The sequence below is a fragment of the Auxenochlorella protothecoides genome (genome assembly GCF_000733215.1).
Source record: "Auxenochlorella protothecoides strain 0710 unplaced genomic scaffold scaffold89, whole genome shotgun sequence".
In the NCBI taxonomy this organism is placed as follows: Eukaryota; Viridiplantae; Chlorophyta; class Trebouxiophyceae; order Chlorellales; family Chlorellaceae; genus Auxenochlorella; species Auxenochlorella protothecoides.
In genome coordinates, this window is record NW_011934129.1 from 193,939 (window position 1) to 211,295 (window position 17,357).

At 65.8% G+C, this 17,357-nt stretch overlaps 4 protein-coding genes across 4 annotated transcripts; 1 reads left to right on the forward strand and 3 right to left on the reverse strand.

Annotated features, from left to right (window-relative positions):
* Positions 1 to 345: 345 nt before the first annotated feature.
* F751_6462 (Eukaryotic translation initiation factor 3 subunit L) lies at positions 346 to 3,968 on the forward strand (the record flags this gene model as incomplete). The annotated part of the gene is made up of 12 exons (XM_011397517.1): positions 346 to 386; positions 563 to 710; positions 870 to 1,133; positions 1,315 to 1,381; positions 1,526 to 1,659; positions 1,790 to 1,877; positions 2,081 to 2,156; positions 2,330 to 2,415; positions 2,609 to 2,672; positions 2,860 to 2,977; positions 3,225 to 3,332; positions 3,627 to 3,968. 12 exons carry the CDS (start codon positions 346 to 348, stop codon positions 3,966 to 3,968), a joined length of 1,536 nt encoding a protein of 511 aa, XP_011395819.1.
* A 312-nt stretch (positions 3,969 to 4,280) lies between these two features.
* F751_6463 (hypothetical protein) lies at positions 4,281 to 7,066 on the reverse strand (the record flags this gene model as incomplete). Its single annotated transcript, XM_011397518.1, has 8 exons — positions 4,281 to 4,444; positions 4,697 to 5,339; positions 5,471 to 5,590; positions 5,838 to 5,971; positions 6,104 to 6,203; positions 6,412 to 6,453; positions 6,659 to 6,742; positions 6,911 to 7,066. The coding sequence occupies 8 exons, from the start codon at positions 7,064 to 7,066 to the stop codon at positions 4,281 to 4,283; spliced, it is 1,443 nt and encodes a 480-aa protein (XP_011395820.1).
* A 1,488-nt stretch (positions 7,067 to 8,554) lies between these two features.
* Positions 8,555 to 15,994, reverse strand: F751_6464 (Bromodomain adjacent to zinc finger domain protein 1A; the record flags this gene model as incomplete). Its single annotated transcript, XM_011397519.1, has 17 exons — positions 8,555 to 8,638; positions 8,905 to 10,100; positions 10,354 to 10,551; positions 10,787 to 11,062; positions 11,239 to 11,379; positions 11,543 to 11,720; positions 11,865 to 11,992; positions 12,152 to 12,386; positions 12,599 to 12,796; positions 13,025 to 13,351; positions 13,788 to 13,904; positions 14,007 to 14,371; positions 14,573 to 14,735; positions 14,823 to 15,113; positions 15,246 to 15,356; positions 15,486 to 15,612; positions 15,879 to 15,994. 17 exons carry the CDS (start codon positions 15,992 to 15,994, stop codon positions 8,555 to 8,557), a joined length of 4,251 nt encoding a protein of 1,416 aa, XP_011395821.1.
* A 455-nt stretch (positions 15,995 to 16,449) lies between these two features.
* Positions 16,450 to 17,111, reverse strand: F751_6465 (hypothetical protein; the record flags this gene model as incomplete). The annotated part of the gene is made up of 2 exons (XM_011397520.1): positions 16,450 to 16,644; positions 16,833 to 17,111. 2 exons carry the CDS (start codon positions 17,109 to 17,111, stop codon positions 16,450 to 16,452), a joined length of 474 nt encoding a protein of 157 aa, XP_011395822.1.
* Positions 17,112 to 17,357: the final 246 nt, after the last annotated feature.

The following is a 17,357-nucleotide window of genomic DNA, read 5'->3' on the forward strand; positions in this document are numbered from 1 at the left end:
TACCGGGAGTTTGGTACCACGACCTGCCGCCCCTGCTGTGGATCTTGAGCGCGAGGAGACCTCAGCGGGGTATGCTGCAGTGAGTGGCCAATGCGCATTGGACGGCTGAACTGGCCCTTAGAACAAGAGAGGAAGGGAGCATAAAGTCTTGGACTTCGCAAGGGCTCGAAGCGTAGGCCAGGAAGCCACACCATGGCGGACGGATTCGATGTGAGATACAGGGTGCGGGTGCCTGTCGATGGTAATTGCTAACATGTGGCTCTTGGGCCATAAATATCCCTAGTTCGCCTCTGAGGTGGTCTCTTGCAAGCGCAGGCTCTGTCGCGCACGGCACCCGTGCCCAAGATGGTGCAAGACTTTGTCGTCTACTTCTACCGTCACATCAGGTCTGTAGCCAACGCCTGGTGCCAGATGTGATCCATATACACACCAGCGAATCCCTTGAACAGCGTTGCATGATATGTGATCCGAGCTGCTCCATTTGGACTACCTTGCATGACACCTACGTCCACCACTGTAGTAGTCAGATCAGCCAGACCCCTCACCCGACCTCCCTCAACAGGGAGCGCAACATCCGCGAGATCTTCGTCATGTACTCCCACACCTTCCCCCACCTGTCGGAGCGCTTTTTCAAGGGCGTGGCCTGGCCCCCGGTGGAGGCTGTGAGCCACCTCGTGGACAATGACCACGTCTTCTGCATGCTGTACAAGGTGGGGCCGCAAGGCCGGGGACTGTGGGAAGGGTCACAATGGCCTGGGCTCACCCTTCGATTGCCAGTTGACATAGTGCGCCCCTCGATGCGGATTCACTCTCATGCTATTCGGCGCCCCCTCAAACGGACACCCCTCACGCATCGCACCCTGGCCCAGGAAATGTGCTTCCGCCACCTGCACGCCGCGGCCAAGCCCACGCTGGCGCACCGCATCGCCTCCTGGGAGAACTACCGCGAGTTCTTCTCGGTCATCCTGTCCAGCCACCTCAACGTCCAGCTTCCCAACCAGTGGCTCTGGGACATGGTGGACGAGTTCGTGTATCAGTACCAGGCTTTTGCGCAGTACCGCGGCAACCTGTCTGGCAAGTCCATTGAGGAGCTCGATGTGCTGGCCGCCAGCCCCAAGGTCTGGGACTCCCAGGTGAGCTGAATACTGGTGGTTGAAGGGATATTGTGGCTGGGCACAGAAGAATAGGTGTGGGAGGGGGAAAGGGTTTTATTGACAAAGGGGCGGATGCGCAGCACGTATTTGGAGGGACCAAGTGCTGCCAGGGGATCTGAACAGTCAGCCTGTGCCTGTACTACCCCTTTGACCTCTACAGACGGTGCTTCAGATCCTCAACGACCTGGTCTCCCAGTCCGACATCCGCGGGATCCTGTCAAAGCCCGGTGGGTTGGGTGTAGGGAAGGGCTCCTGTGCAATTGAGTCGGGGTGTCATGAGCCATTCTGTAGGAGACCGAGGAGCCTGCATGTATGCACTGGAGCCCCTTGTGTTTCCCACTAGAGTCTCTCTCAACCACCGCATGTTCCAGGTGGCGCTGAGGCGCTGTACGTGGGCGAGGGGTACGACCTGCAGTCCAACGTGCAGACCATGCTGGGTTATTTCAGTCTGGTCGGCCTGCTGAGGGTGCACAGCGTGCTTGGCGACTATGTAGCCGGCCTGCAGGTAGGTGGCAGGGTGAACACTGCGGTTTGGGCCCTGTATCATACAAGGCGCTCATGCCATGGCAGCCCTCCTAGTATTGCCTTGTTTGGTAGCAGAGAACCTCCATCAATGCCGCCCAACCCCTCGGCAGGCACTGGCGCCCCTCAACCCCTTCAACCGCCGGCACCTGTTCACGACAAAGATTGCCATGTCCAACATCACCCTTTTCTACTACTCTGGTGAGGCCCCTTGAAGTAGTGGTGCCTTCATAGTCAGAAGGGTGCCTGGCATCAGGGCAGCAGTGCCATTTTGTTGCTGCCGTATGCATGACTGCACTGGTTACAAATTTGTGTTGTAGCATCAACACTTGCAGATTGACAAGTCCAAAGCCATCAATCAAAGCACACTTCGCCCCCCCCTTCCCCCTCCCGACACTTCACAGCCTTTGCGTATTTGATGCTGCAAAGGTATCTGGACGCCGCCAAGTGCCTCAACTTCATCTTGGGCTACATTTCCAAGTATGTGACAGGCTTGGCGGTTGCTTGTGGAAGTCCACTGCCCCTGGCTCGTTCCTCATGCCCTTGCCTGCGGCCGTCGTTGCCGCATGGCTTGGGAAATGTATTGAGAGTTAGCGAAAGGGTCCTCACCGCTCACATTGGTCTCCCATGTCCCCATCCCTTCCTTTCCTCAGGGTAAAGGCGCACCATCAGAGAGGCCCAGGGTACGACCAGATCCTGAAGAAGAACGAGCAGCTGTATGCCTTGCTGGCCATCTCCTGTGAGTCATGGCTGGTGCAGACTGGGGGATCAGCGCTTGTCTCATTGAAGGGCCCTGTGCGGGCATTGCACCCTCTAAAGTGGTGGGCTGGGTTTGTAGCCACGAAGAACGCCCGCTGAACGTGTGGTTTCCAGCTTCTGACAATGGCACCTGCCATCTCATTGAATAGTCCCATCGCCATCCTTACTTACAGCGGCGCTCTGCCCCGCCGTGTCACGGCTGGTGGACGAGAACGTCCAAGTCCTCCTGCGCGAGAAGTAAGTAATTTATGAGTCACTGATGGAATGTTCACGTGAACACCCTGGGGATCCTGGCCTTGGAGCGATGAACATCATCCCCCGCCTGCCAGTGGATTTGGGTGGGGCATGGCAACTGTACATGTTCACGTCCTGTGCATGTCACATGTGCCCTGCCGCAGTGCCCATCCTCGCGTTCCCGCACCAGGTACGGAGAGAAGGTCAGGCTGATGAACAGTGGTCAGCCAGACGCTTACGAGGAGCTCTTTGCCTACGCCTGCCCCAAGTTTGTTTCCCGGCGCTTCGTCGACCCAGCCAATCCTCAGGTAAGATGGTGTGAGAGGTTGTGGGTACATTCAGTGGGCTGTGAGGGGTGCCACCTGTAATCACTTTCGCATGTACAAGTGCCTTGCTTGTCCTCTTGCAACTGGAGTTTCTTCTCATGGCAGTGCTGGCCTTTTGCTTTGGAAGTTGGTGACCTGTGCTAACACAAGAATGTCAGCAGCTCAATAGCCCTTCGACCTGACCCCCTCCTCTTCCCTCCATGCGCCCTCTTCTTCCTGCTTCCCACAGGGCAATGCCAACATGGAGGCGTACAAGCCGCAGCTCAACCAGTTCCTGTCAGTGGTGGAGGCCCAGCGCCATCTGCCCGCGCTCAAGCAGTTTCTGCGGCTGTACACCGTGCGTCAGGCTGGGTTTGGGGGGAAGGGATGAAGCAAGGAGAAGCTTGCGACATGGGCGAGTGGCACCCAGGAAGGGAGCATTGATGTGTGCAAGGAAAGATTTGCTTGCATCTATCCTTGCCAATTTGGGAGGGGAAAAGGAGGCCCTTGGGCCCGGCCCATCCTGGAGCTGCAGCCATGGATGCACTGGAGGACTGCGACGAGGCCTGGCTGCGTTCTCATCTTCCCTCTGCCAATCTCACCCACCCCCACCCAAACTGCACCTAAAAGCACCTCCCTCTCACACACACAGAGCATCACGCTGTCCAAGCTGGCGAGCCTGGCTGAACTGGACGAGGCCAGCCTGCGCGCGCAGCTGGCGCTGATGCATGCCAGCACCCAGGTGGTGACATGGAACGGCGGCGACGCGCTGGCGGGGACACCCCAGCCCGCGGGCGACCTGGACTTTGCGCTGGAGCGGGGGGAGGACGGGCAGGAGATGGTGGTGGTGCAGGAGTCGCGGGCGGCGGGGGCTTCGGGCTCCGCCTTCCTTGTCTCCCACATCCAGAAGCTGCAGGATATCGTGACGGAGCTGGAGGGCATCGTGCTGGCGCCAGCGCCCGGCGCTTCGGCTCCCGCCGTGGCCGCCAACTGAGCCGGCGTTGGTGTGTGACTGGGGTGTGCGCCGAGCGCGACCGTTCCGGCTATGCATGCGACCTGGGGGAATCCCTGCAGGGGCACGCGACATTGGGAGACCCCTGGTTGTCATGGCCTGAATAGGTGCAAGCCAGGCTGGAGCCCGTTACTGCTTAAAGAAAGGGATCCAGCAGTTCCTGCTCGCTCCTTTCTGATGTACAGTGTGCATCGATGTGGGACCATTCACAGCAGGCAGAGGGAGTAGAGGGCACCTGCTGATGGCCAGCCAGGCACAACCCCCCCAAGCCCCTTTTTGTTGAGGACCCTATGTTCATGGGTCGGTGCGTAGGGCGGGGCTGCGTGCGCACTGCTTTGGCGGCGTGGTGGGTGCCAGCGTGAGGATGCTGAGGGCAAAGTCCAGCAACCGGCCCCGGTCCGTCGCTGCGGTGGACAGGTTGAGGCAGCAGATGCGCCGCCCGTTGTCGTCGAGGCAGGCTGCTTGGGCGTGACAGGGGTAGGTGGGTATGGGGGTCTTGATGGCGACTGGCCAGGAAAGGGTGCGGGCCATGCCTGCACTGGCATGTGCAGTTAACAAGCAAGATGCGGGCGAGCAGGCGGGGCATGTTGCTGCAGCGTCTAGGAGGCCGGGTGAGGGTTGCGCGCCTCGCTGCACGTTCTTCGGCAGGGTACCTGGGGTAGTCACTTCCCATCCCATTTCCCCTTGGACTCCCTCCCCCCTTCACTCACCCAGCTTGGCCTTCAGGCCGGTCCAGATGCCGATCTCCTCGCTGGTCCACGTGTGGCACGCCAGGATCTGCTCCATGAGAAAGTACAGCGCCATGGTGTCCTGGGCCACCTGGGCCGCCGCCGGTCTGGGCGGGCACTGGGTGACCAGGGGTGGCAGGCTGGTCCATGCCGAGGCCAGCGCCTCGCCGGACGAGGGCGGGGGGCATGGGTCCGAAGGAAACTGGCTGGCAGCGCAGGGCAGCGCCCCCCGGGGTTTGAACAGGGTGGGCAGGGGGTGCCGAGCGGCGGCGACCCCTCCCCAACCCTGCTGCGGCTCCAGCAGGGCCAGCGCGGCGCGATGGGGGTGCTCGTTTCTTGGCTCGCCACCGGCGGACTCCTTGACCGGGGGTTTGGCTTCGTCGATCTTCAAACCCGCCAGAGTCCCTCCGGACCCCGGCTCCGGCTTCGCGACCCCTTCCTGGCCCAGGATCGGCCCCAGCGCCCCGCCCCCCAGCAGCGCCGGGGTGCCGTGGATGCCCACGTCCTCGGCCACCGCCGCCAGCACCTCGAACCTTTCAAAGCCGGCGTCCTCGTCGCTGCCCTGGCGGGAGGCGGAGCGCCCATGTGCTATGCAGCCCGAGGCATAGCAGCCCGCGTCGGCCTCCTGCACATGTGTGGGGACCGAGGGGAGGCCTGTGGTACGACCTGAGGCACAGTGCAGGGGCACATCACCTTCCATCAGCAAGCCAGGACCCTGGCTCCACTCTCCGGCCGGGGCCAGCTCCCCAACCACACCGATTGCGTGCGTGGCACTGGAACCCGCTGCCAGTGGATGACGTCACGGCGGCGATGCACCAGGATCTGGTCGCCCACGGCCAGGCTGGAATCCAGCAGCCACCGCTTGTAGGCAGGACCCTGTGTTGGTATGTGGGGATGGGGAGCTTCGGTTGGACTTGGCGACACGCCTCTGTAGACCCAAGGATGGGCGTGAGCAATGCAGACACCCAAGCTGACACACTGGCGTGCCTGGTCCTACTGCCTCTCCTCATGTGGCACAGGGTCTGCCCTGGACCCCATGTATCAACCCTCCTCGCTGGGCCTCCAAGCAAGAGGCTCCCTTCTTCCTATGCACCTCCTTCCTGGTCAATCCTCACAAACTCACGGTTATGTAGTGGACCTTGGCGTTCTCACAAAAGACGACATCCAGGGCCAGGTCCTGACCCATGTGAGGGTCAAAGACTTGAAGTGTGCAGTTGGGCGTGGGAGCCTGGCCACTCAGCGATTCGTACAGCCACTCTGTCGGGATTATGGGGAGGTGGGACTTGCGTGACAAGCAAGAGCAGGGCCGGGAGCCCTCCCTTGAGCTGCAGACTCCACATACCAGTGGGCTCTGGGCATGAGAGACACCTCAGCATCTGCACCCCTCACCAGGGATGGGGCAGTGGAAGTGGGACAGGTTGGTGCGGTACACGGTCTTCAGTGCCTGCCCAGGCCCCACTTCCCTCCAGCGGTCCTGGTGCACAGGTGCCTGCCGCGCAGTGTGTCGGAGGGCCTGGAGGGAGCAGGATGGCACCAGACTGAGCAGACGGGGCGTTCCACCCAAGTGATGCGGTGGGGGCGTTCTGGGGAGCGTACTTGATGACTGAGGGGCAGCATTGATAATTATCAGGGCATCAGACACCCCTGCCCGCAGTACTCTCCAGGAAAGCACGAAATCTCATCATACACCAACTCACAAATGCGCTGCGGCCCTCTTCCACGTCAGCATCCTCCTCAACCTGTGAGGGAATGTCGAGTATGTTGGTCTCAACAGACTATCGAGGCTGCATGATACAATATCACTCTTGAGCGAGCCCGTGGAATCAAAGGCAAAGTGTCCATGTTCATAGCAGTAAGCCCCCTCACCATTGTCTGTGCTCGTAAGCCAGTCCTCGCTGGGTGGCCTTTGGGAGGGCCGCTGACAGGGGAGCAGATGAAGCTCACGATAGCTGTAAGGGGGTCCTTCCTGAAGGTCAGGACATCGCCTTCCCCAATACCATACTTGTCCCACAGCATCAGGAAGTCTCCCTGCAGGGGAGGAGAATGGGTGCAATCTACTGGATATTGGCAATGCAAAGAGAGCATCAAGTTCACCCCCTTTGAAACGTCTGCTTGCTTGACAGGGAGTTGTGTGACTTAGGGTTGAAGTACACGTGCTCCCCTTTAATCCTCCACCAATCACCCCCCACCCTGTACCTGCAGCGTGTACTGCACCCTGTTGTCATTTCGGAGCTCCATGGAGATCAGGCAGTCAAAAATTTCCCCCTCGGAATCCAGGATGGTGGCGCTCCCCTGGCAGCCAAACAGCTCTCGATGCACCTTGTCTGCGCACGGGTGTGTGGAATAGCGCATGGCATGGGAGGCGGGAAGGGAGTGAGCTGTAGGAGCTTGAAGCGCTGCCTCGATGGCAGCAAAGCCAGGCTTCAGCCCATGAAAGCTGGGAGGCTGAGTCACAGCCTGGCGCACACTCTGCGTCGCCTCCTACCCTGCCCAACGTCAGGGCTCACTTGCAAAGTGTACCATGCGATGCTCACACCACCATTGTGGCACCGCCTTGATCCAGGTGTCCCGATCCTTCTTCTGCCAGTCTGTGCGGGGCCGCAGCGGCTCAGCACATGCCCGCGACTTCTTCGCCGGTTGTAGCCCGGGGGGGGCTCCCAGCGACCTGGGTCTCTGATCCCGCGCTGTGGAATGGATGTGGAGCACGCATGTTTGCAGAGTTTCCTGCTGGGCTCCACGTTGTGGCCTGAATCTTTAATGAGCTAGCAGCCTTTGATGCCTCCAATGGATGTGCATAACAATGTCCTATCACCTGGCCTCTTCCGTGGCAGTGAAATGGAGCTTTCCAGCGAGTGCGCGTCTTCCATACCGCTGTGGGGCCGGACGAGATTGTCTGATCTGTCCATCGTGGACGAATTCGTCACCCGTCGCTGCATGCAAGCATCACGCGCTTGGGACTGCAGTCCCTCCGGATGCGTCGCGATCCCTTGCTTCTCTTCATGAATCGCTCCAATGGCCTGGGGATGGCCTGGATACTGCGAGGGACCAATTGAGGGGGCGAGTCTCAGCAACCAAGTCGGAGTGCCGTTTCGGAGCCGGAGCCAGTGTAACCTCCCCCGGCGTCCTTGTGGATGATGTACACACCAGTTCAACACCCACCCACCTCCATTTCGATATAATTAGTGCTTTGGGTGTCGCAGCCGATCCGGTCTTGCAAGCTCGGGCAAGTCTGCAGGGGTCTGCGTGCAGAAGTGCAGGTTTTGTCTCGTGCAGTTCGTGCGGCAATCTAGGGCCGCTGTTCTACACGAACGCCACAATAATGCCGGTATAATGAGGTATTATACGCGGTACATGCCCTTCTTCTTACGTAGCTGCTCTCGCTCTGCATGCTAAACTGCGCCCGACTTGCAAAAAGTTGACCATGACGGTTCCGGTTGGTGGGGTCCCAGGTGCGGTGATGCCCCGACATCCCGCCTCTGACCCCCGCCACGAAGTCTCCATGCAGAAGCACAGCGCCCTTGACGAGGTAATGGCAAGCAAGCCAGTTCCGAAACACGGACTTTCACCTCTGATTGCAAAGCACAGGGGTGGAATCCTCTTGGAAGACAGCCAGGCATCCCAGAGTCATTTTGCTGTCGACCATGTCTGCCTGCCGGCACATCCACCCCTCCTCTCCACTGTCAGAGTGACGCACTACATCAAGGGGTCAGGGCATCGTGGCATCGCCACTTGCGTGCGCCAGCCAGTCACGACGTCGTCATATTGGAAAAGAGGGCCGAGGGGTCGACAGAGTGAACGTGGGGGGAGGGGGTGCTTCATGTGGTTGCTGGCCCACCTTGCTCAGCGTCGGGCGCGTTTTCCTCCCCGCCGACTCGTGAGCTCCTGGGTGGCCTCCGAGTCGTCGCTCATCCCCCCCTCGCTCACCTGGAGGGTGGGGGGTGGTACAGGATGGGTTTGTGGTGGAAGGCCGGTGGCAGGGGGGGGATACCGGGTTCCAAAGTCTGGAGCCACTGGATTCAATTCCGTCGCGAGGTAGGCGAACAAGGCATCCAGGGCACAAAACCGAGCATGACCGTCTCTTGGGCCCCTTCCCTCAACCCCTCCCTGCAGCCGTCCCACGAAAACGCCCGATTGGCCCCCACAACCCTAAACCCCCACAGCACACCGGCCACCAACCACCAGCCACTCACAGTGGCCTCCGAGTCCGCGGTGCCCCCCTCCAACCCCGCGCTGCCTTCGTCGGCCAGGCCACCGCTGCCCGCCGCCCTGCGTCGGATGCGCGTCTTCAGCTCCCGGTCGTCGTGGTTGCTGCAGATCCAGGGCCCGCCCAGCGCGCCGTGGCAGCCGGAGCACTCGCGGTGCGCAGAGACGTTGCAGCCGGAGGGGTGCTCGCAGCACAGCAGGTCCCCCGCCAACAGGCAGACGGAGCACTGGTAGCCCCACTTGCACTCCGCCACCAGCTCCGGCGGCGCCAGCGCGTCCATGGCCGCCGCCGCGCGGCCCGAGGGGAAAGCCTCGCGCCCCATGGCCTTCAGCACTACGCGCACACCGTCGTCGGTCTTGGCCTTGCCCGTGCGGATCATCATGGGGCGCAGGGAGGGCGCCGGCGCCTCGCCCTCGCCCGCGCGGCGTCGCCCCGCCGCGCCCGCCGCCGCCGCCGCGCGCTCCGATCGGGCGCGCTCGCGCTCCTCCGCCTCCCAGCGCCGCCGCTCCTCGGCCAGCGTGATGTAGCGCTGCAGCATGGGCCCCGCACGGTCGCTGAGCAGGAGGGCGGAGTAGGACACCTGGGCGGCCGTCGCGCAGGCGCGCGTGGCCTGGACCCAGGCCGCGCGCTCGCGCGCGGAGCGCCACAGCCGCGCTGGGCGGCGCATGCGCTTCTCGCGCAGGAAGGCGTGCTCCGCGTCGGAGTCGTCCAGGTCGTCGTCGCGCGTGACGGGGCGGAAGGGCGCCGGCGTGCCCGCCGTCTCGCCCTCCTCCCCCTCCTCCCCCTCGCACGTCGTGCCCGTCGCCTCGCCCGCGGCCCCCGTGCCGGACGCCTGCGGCGTCGGCTGCGCGGGCGTGGGCGGCGTCGTGGCCGGGCTGGGGGTCGTGGACGGGCCGGGCGCCGCGACCGGAGCGGCCGCCTCCACTCCTGCGCCGGGGAGAGCCGCGGCTGCATGCCCAGCCGAATCGGGCGCCGCGGCATCGGTCCCCTTGGCAACCTGGGCCTCTGCCGGCACCGGCTCAGCTCCGGCAGACCCGGGCCCCTCCATGCCCTGCATGGGCTCCACGCCCACGCCGGGCTCGGCGCGTGTAGGCCCTGTGCTTGCCGTCGCCCCAGGTTTTGCCTCCGGCTCGTCTGCCGCCGCCTCGCCCATCAAGATCTGGATCTCCCGGTCTGTGGCGCCTGTGTGGCGGAGGTTGTGGATAGTGGTTCGGTTTCACAGGAGAATCTCCGCCTTCTGCTATCACACTGGGCGGCCCCGCAGAGCACCCTTCGTGTTGGTAGCTGATTTCGTCCTGGGCAACCCAGCCTAGGGCACATTGCCTCGCAGCGACACCCTGACTGATCCTTACGCCTGCCCTTCGTACACAACTGAACCTTCAATCTTCCCCCCCCTCCCCCTATCCCAGCCACCCCACAAATGCACATGCCGCACCTGGCGGAAGGCCCTCGCCCGCGGTGCAGTAGACCTTTTCCAGCTCCAGCATGGCATGGCGCAGGTCCTCGGGGGTGTCGCAGGCACGCAGCGTCTTCCGCATGGCCTTGGCGTCAAACTCCAGCTCCACCCCCACCTCCACCGCCTCGGCCAAAAAGTTGTCCAGCCGCTCCTTGGCCTCGGCCAGGGCATTGCGGACTGGAGGATGGGTGCGGTTGTGGGATGGGATGCGATTCGAGGGAGAAAGGCAGGCGGGTGCCAAAAGGTTGCATGCAAGTCCAAGCCTTCACAAAGTTGAGCCGATTCCTGGCCTGGCAGACGGGCGCTTGCCGACGTCACCTTCAGGCCCGCCTCTCTCCCTTCCCTCTTCATCAAGATGAATCCCCCCCTCCCCAGAGAACCCAGTCCCGCTTCCCTGCCCATTTCTGCTCACCCACACCCTCCTCCAGTTCGGGCAGCGTCCTGACTGCCATGCGCTTGTCGCGCGGGACGGGCCGCGCGTACCCCTCCAGGCTGTAGGCCGTGCCCTCCGCCTGCGCCATGCAGGCCACGATGGCGGCGTAGCGCTTGCGCAGCGCGCCGTGCAGCACGCGCTCGCGCGGCCCGCGCCGGTTCAGCCGCGCCAGCAGCTCGTCCAACTGCTCCTTGCTCCTCAGCGCCGCGGGCGGGGCCGCGTCGGGGAAGTCCACCATGACAATGCCCGGCGCGGCTGCAGAGGTGGGCGAGGGGATGCATGGTTGGAGTGGCCTCAGATGGTGCTAGCCAGCAGGAAACTTTACTCGAGCGTCTCAGGGCAAAACGCACATCTCGGGCATGTCTGCGCCTGGTCACACATCGGTCACGCATCGAGCACTCCAGGGCCACCCTCTCTCCCCCAGGTCATACATGCGAGCCACCAGTAGCGCCGGTGGAATCGGTCAGTGCCCAGGGGGTCCGCTCTGCTGGATCGCTCCGCCAGCCTGCCCTCGTACTCGGCCTCCCGTGCAGCCCAGGCCTGCTGCGCCTCATCCAGCTCCTCAGTCCCGGCTGCGGCGAGTGGAAAGCAGGAATTTTCGCACGGCCCCATGTCGTCGCGAGGCCGGCAGAGGGAGCAGGCCGGCTGTGATGCAGGTGTGCGACGATCGCCCGCTGCCGGGAAAGGGAGTCACCGCATGTTCATCATTCACTCGCATCTCCCACACCTCCTCACCGTCGTCGTCGCCGTCCTCGCCGGCCTCGGCCGCCGCCTGGTCCTCCAGGGCCTGCAGCTCCTCCTCGGTCGGGTCGGCAGCCGTGGTCGACTTCCTGGCCGCCTTCTTCTTCTTCCCAGACGTGGGCGCGGCCACCGCCGTCTCCCCCTCGCCCCGCCGCGCTTTCCTCCATGCCATCTGGTAGACAGGGGGCAGAGGAGCGTGAGGCCGGGGCACGCCCTGCGATTTCCCATTCCATTCGCCGCCCCCGCGCCAGCTGTGTCACTTGGGAGAGGCGCGCGCTCGCCACCGGCACCAATCACCACCCTTCCCACCCCTCACCTGCTCTTTGAAGAGCTCGGTCTGGATGCGGATGGCATCCTGCAGCCGCACGTTGATGTCGTTGCGTAGCGCGTAGCCCTGGGAGATGTCGTAGCACAGCGTGCACAGCAGGCGCAGGTGCAGCTCGGCTGCGGGGTGGGTTTGTTGGGCGTTTGCATGAATACAGGGAGGTCAAGTCACATGCCCGTGTGGCACATGAGGGATGCATGGTCGGGCGCACAACACTTGCTCAAGGCTCTCGCTGAGTACACTCCCCCTCCCCCTCCCCATCTTCCCCAGCGACGGACGTTCAAGCTGGTGCCAGGCCGTGGTTTCCAGCTTGCGCGCTGCCAGCAGGGCCACCTGGTCGTTGTCCAGGGACAGGGGGCAGGCGTCCTCGGCGGGGGGCCCCTGGTCGGCCCGCGTGGTCAGCAGGTACCTCCGCAGGATCTCGGGCCAGGTGGAGGCGGTGAGCACCCTGCTCCACCGGTGGCTGCGCGCCTTGGCGGGCGGGTCGTGGTTGTACTGCTCGATCAAGCAGCACTGTAAGGGAAAGGCGGGAGGGGGAGGGGTGTAAGGACCACACGCCGGGTGTTCATGAGGTGGCGGAGGGAAGGAAGGGCCCACGGCACTGGGCCTTGCATGGCATGGCACGCAGCCCCCAGGGCTCTGCCTGACGAGCGCCTGCCGAACGCTGCAGACCCATTGCGCCTACGACGCTGGATGCCTTCACTGGACGCCATCCTCTGGCACACCATGATCTCAACCACAAATCCGGGACCCGCCACGCCCCTCACCAGGACCAGCTGGTTGTACAGGCCGCCCAGGCCCTCGCCGTCCAAGGGCCACCGCACGCTGCTCATCACCGCTGGCAGGTCCAGGGTGGGAGCCTCGCAGGCGCCGCCAAAGAGCTGCAGGAACTCGGCCACGTCCAGCGCGCTGGCCAGGGAGGCCTGCGTCGGGGCGGGCGGGGCAGGGTGAGCGCGGAGCGTCGACGACAGTCCCCCAGGGCGGTCGTCGCCCTCGGCCACGTCATCACGGCACGTCATGGGCCTGGGATACCTCCACACACCCGTCCTCCTGTCCCGAGCCTCTGCATTGCACACCCCGACACCATCGCCAGCGTCTCCCCACCCCCAAACACCCTGCCGCTTTGAAACGACCACCCCCCCCCTCCACACCTGCTCCTTGCCGTCCTCCAGCAGGCGTGGCGGCGTGCTGGGGCCGTCGATGATCAGCTGCAGCCGCTCGATCGCCTCCTGGGTCTCAGCCGCGCGCCTCTCCGCCTCGCTGCCCTCCGCGGGGCCATCCTCGGCCGGTGCGTCCTGGGGAGCGGCCCCGGGCTCGCCTTCTTCCCCCAGCTCCGCCTCGCCCTGGGGCTCCTCCTTCGGCAGAGCGTGCGCCCCAGCCTCCCGCCCAGGCTCGGGCTCGACGTCGTCCCGCGCGGCTGCCGCGCCGTCCTCGCCCGCTTCCGCCGTCACGGCGAGCCTCAGCTCCGCGGCCCGGGCCTGGAGCAGGGAGAGGTGCTCCCGCTCCTCCTCCACCACGTCCCAGTCGTCCAGGGGGGCGCGCGCCTTGGCCCCGCCCCCGGCCCCGCCCGCGGCCGCGGCGCCCTTGGCCCCCGCCGCGCCGCCGGCCAGCGCGGCCCCCGACCCCGGCCCCACGCCGTCGCCGCGTCGCCGGTCCTTCTCCTCCCGCGCCAGCAGGCGCTTGAGCAGGCGCTCCTCGGCCTCCTCTCCCGCGCCGCGGCGCGGTCCAGCGCCTCGCGCCGCCGCGCCTCCAAGTCCACGACGCGGCGCAGTGCGGCCTGCGTGGCCTCCACGCACTTGGGGCAGGCCCAGTCGCCCGTGGGGAGCTCGGCCCAGGCCGCGCCCAGGCAGGCCGCGTGGTAGGCGCGGGGCAGGTGTCGCAGAGGAGCAGCGGGCTGCCCTCGGGGTGCGTCACGCGGTGGCACTTGGGGCACTTGAAGCTGTTGCGCGCCGCGCGCGGCTTGGAGCGCTCCTCCTGCAGTCGGCGCACCGCCTCGGCCAGCTGCGTCTCCACCAGCGCCAGCGCCTTGTCCTGCGTGGGCGGGGCCGGGGCGGCCAGCGCGGGGCCCGCGGCCGCCGACGGCGCCGCGCCCCCGCCGCCACCGCCCGCCCCCGCCGCCGCCAGCTCGGCCACGCCCTCCAGCGGGACCAGGGCGCGCAGGGCGAAGCGGCCGGGCCCCACGCGCACGAAGGCGGGGTCGTGGCCGCAGGTGCTGGCCACGCTGTTGCGCGCCGCGCGCGTGTCGTCCCAGGCGCGCAGGCCCGCGTCCACGATGCGCCCCGCCGCGTCCACGATGGTCAGCCCCGCCGGCCCGGCGTCGCGCAGCACGCAGAACACCGCGTGCTTGATGGAGCCGGGCTGGATGCGGCGCTCCACGTCGCCCAGCGACTCCACCAACAGCTCCGCGCCCTGCAGCGCGCCCACGCCGTCCACCACGTCAGGCGGCGCGTCGCCCGCGCCCGGCGCCAGCGCTGGAGCCGCCGGGTTGACGCCGCCCGCTGTGGCGGGGGCGGCGGCGCGCGCATCCGTGGCACCCTCCATCGAGGCCGCGTCCAGCGCGCCGCCCGGCACCGCAGCGCCCAGGCCGCCGCCGCCGGCGCGCGCGGGTTTGCCCACTGCGGGAGGCCGGGGGCCGCGCTTGGCGGGCAGCTTCCCGCCGGCAGGGCCCTTGCCTCCCGGCGCCGGCGCCGCCCCAGGACCAGCGCCAGGGCGGTACTCGTCGTCGTCGGACTCGCTGTTGTCGCCGTTGGGGTCTCGCAGTCCGGCCCCGGCCTCGTCCACGTACTGCGCGACGCCGCCCTCGGCCGCGGCGATGGCGCGCGCCAGGTCGGCGTCGGCGTCCACGCCCTCCCAGCCGCGCGCCTTGCCGCGCGCGGGGCGCAGGCGGGCGGCCAGCGGCGCAGGCAGCTCCGCCGCCAGCCCATGCTTGGCGGCCCAGTGCGGCCGCACCACCCACAGGCAGGCCAGGCCGGGGACGGAGGCCACGGGCTCGGGCTCGGCCAGCGCCGCCACCCAGCGCCGCAGCAGGGCCGGGGTCAGGCGGTCCAGGAAGGACGGCTCGGGGCGGCGCAGGCTGGAGGAGGGGACGGGCACGGCGCCGCCGGCGGGCAGGCCGGCGGGGCCCATGGGCAGGACCTCGTACTCGGCGGGCAGCCCGTCCGCGCCCAGGCGGGGGCCGGCACGCTGCACCAGGCACGGCACGAGACCCGCGCCCGCGATCGCGGCGGCCACGGGCTCGCCCTGCAATGGGGTGGTCGGGGGGGGAGGGTGACGTCGCGATGCAGACTCGGCAGTGCAGCCAGGTGCCAGGCGGGGAGAATGGCCGCCGTCAGTCCAGCCCTGTTCGTCTGCATGCAAGACCCAGCCACACACCGGCACCAGGTGCGACTGCATGTGGCTGATGATGGTGGCACACAGCACGTCCAGGGGCTCCGTGGAGTGGTGCACCAGTCGCAGGGCTGGCTCCTCACACACCGCCGGGAACTGGGGAGGGGGCAACAGGGGGGGCTGATCATAACCAGATAGAGCGCAAACGGAACTGCATTAAGCAGCGGCAGGCAGTGAGCTCCCTGGCAGCCCCACGCTCGTGCCCACAAACACTCCAATACACACCTGGTCGATGAGGGACTGCACGCCATACTCGCTGGTCACCGCCTCCTCATACGTCAGCCCCGAGACTCGGGAGTATCTGCAGCTCCACTCACGCTGCCTGTGGGCGGTTATCTGCCGCGTGTAGTCCCTGAGGGAGGGTGGGTCCAGTGGCAAGATCACATCGCCGGCCAGGCTTCCCCGCACCGACAAATGGTACCCCAGCCCCACCCCGCATGCAGGGCTGGCATGCAGCCGGAGTGTCGTTGGGGAGCGGTGTGAGGGCATCCCGACACTCCATTCCGGCCACCCCGGCCCATCGGGGACCCGGTGTGTCCCGCAGTCGCAGCGGCAGTGCCGATCACCCCGCCCTCCCTGGCCATGATCAGGCACATCTGCAATGCCCAGAAAACTCACTCATACTCCCGGAAAATCTGCCCCGTGTAGCGGCAGACGAAAACCTCCTCGTTGGGCCGCAGGCTGGGTGGCAGCTCCAGCCGGGGCTGGCTGGGCGCCCCCTCGCTGGCTGGCATGGTTGCGGTGGACTAGCCGTTGCCCGGCATCAGATGCATCGCGGGCTTTGGCATCAGGCATCTCTGGAGCTGCGGCGCGGGCTTCGAGCCCAGGCCCTGTCAAAGCTCGGGTCCGGGTCAAATCCAAATCAAACACCGGCCTCGCGGGGGGAGGGGTCGACATCCCCGATCCGGGGCATGCCGGGTGAGAAACAGCCTGACGACACCTCGCATGCACCCTGAAACTATTTCGAGGTGTTAATCGGACAGACTCAAGATGTCTGGTGTCGTGTGCACGCAGCCATCGCACCCCTCCGCCCCCGCACCCGGCTCTGAATATTTCAGCTGGTGGTGGTGTTGCAGGCCACTCGGTACAAATGCTGGTCAGTAACCACTTTGTAATCAGTGATTCAAGTGTCAAGATGATTCAGTCTCCCACCCGTGCCCAGCGGGTCTCTCACTGTGCCCAGCGGCAGTCACGACTCCAGCCTGAGCTGCTCCGCCCCGGCCCATGGCGACCCAGGCCGGTCAATTATCATGAGCCTGAAACCCCCCTCGTAGTCCCACTCCCGTCCCTTCACCCCCATGTCTTGGGGCTGGGGCTGGGCCGGGTGTGAGGTGAGGCGCATGGCCCTGGACGCCACCTCTGCTTCAAACTCCGTGAAGATCGCCTGGCACGCATGGGGATTGGTGGGGGACTGTCTGCGCGCACGCATGGTTGTACTGCAAGGGTTCCTGCTCGCTGCATGGCACCAGAGGTGGCCATGCAGCCGCGGGGTTTGCCAGGGAACACCTGTGTGCATCATCCAGCATGCCGCGAGGCAAGGCACTGCTCCCGTGAACCCCCATCAGCGCCCACCTGCTCCCGGACGGCGCAGCAGATGAGGGCGCCGCCGCCCTCCGCCAGCCGCTCCTCCAGCACGGCCGCCACGCTGGCTGCCATCCAGCCCTCGTACAGGATGTCTGTCCCCAGGATGACCTCGAAGCGCTCGTCGGCGGGGCCCATGGGCGGTGCCACGGAGGGCGGGGGGGGTTCCGAAGACGCTGCCCTCACTGGCCCTCGCGCTGCATTCCAGTCCAGGAAGCGCACGGCCGCGCACCCCGCCTCCCAGCCCTCCGTCGCGGCCTCAGCGGCCATCAGCGCTCGTCGCTTCTGTGGAGCCCCCTTCCCCCGGACCCTCGCCCAGGGTCAGATGCATGCTGGTCACCAGGCACAGCAGCACGGCGTCCAGGTAGTCGGTCAGCACCACACGCGCGGCGCCCAGCCGCGCCGCCGCCAGGCCGCACGCGCCGCAGCCGGCGCCCAGCTCCAGCACGCTGCGCCCAGCCACCATGTCGGGGTGTGCCGCCAGCAACCTGTGCATGGGGGCGGAGGGGGCGGAGG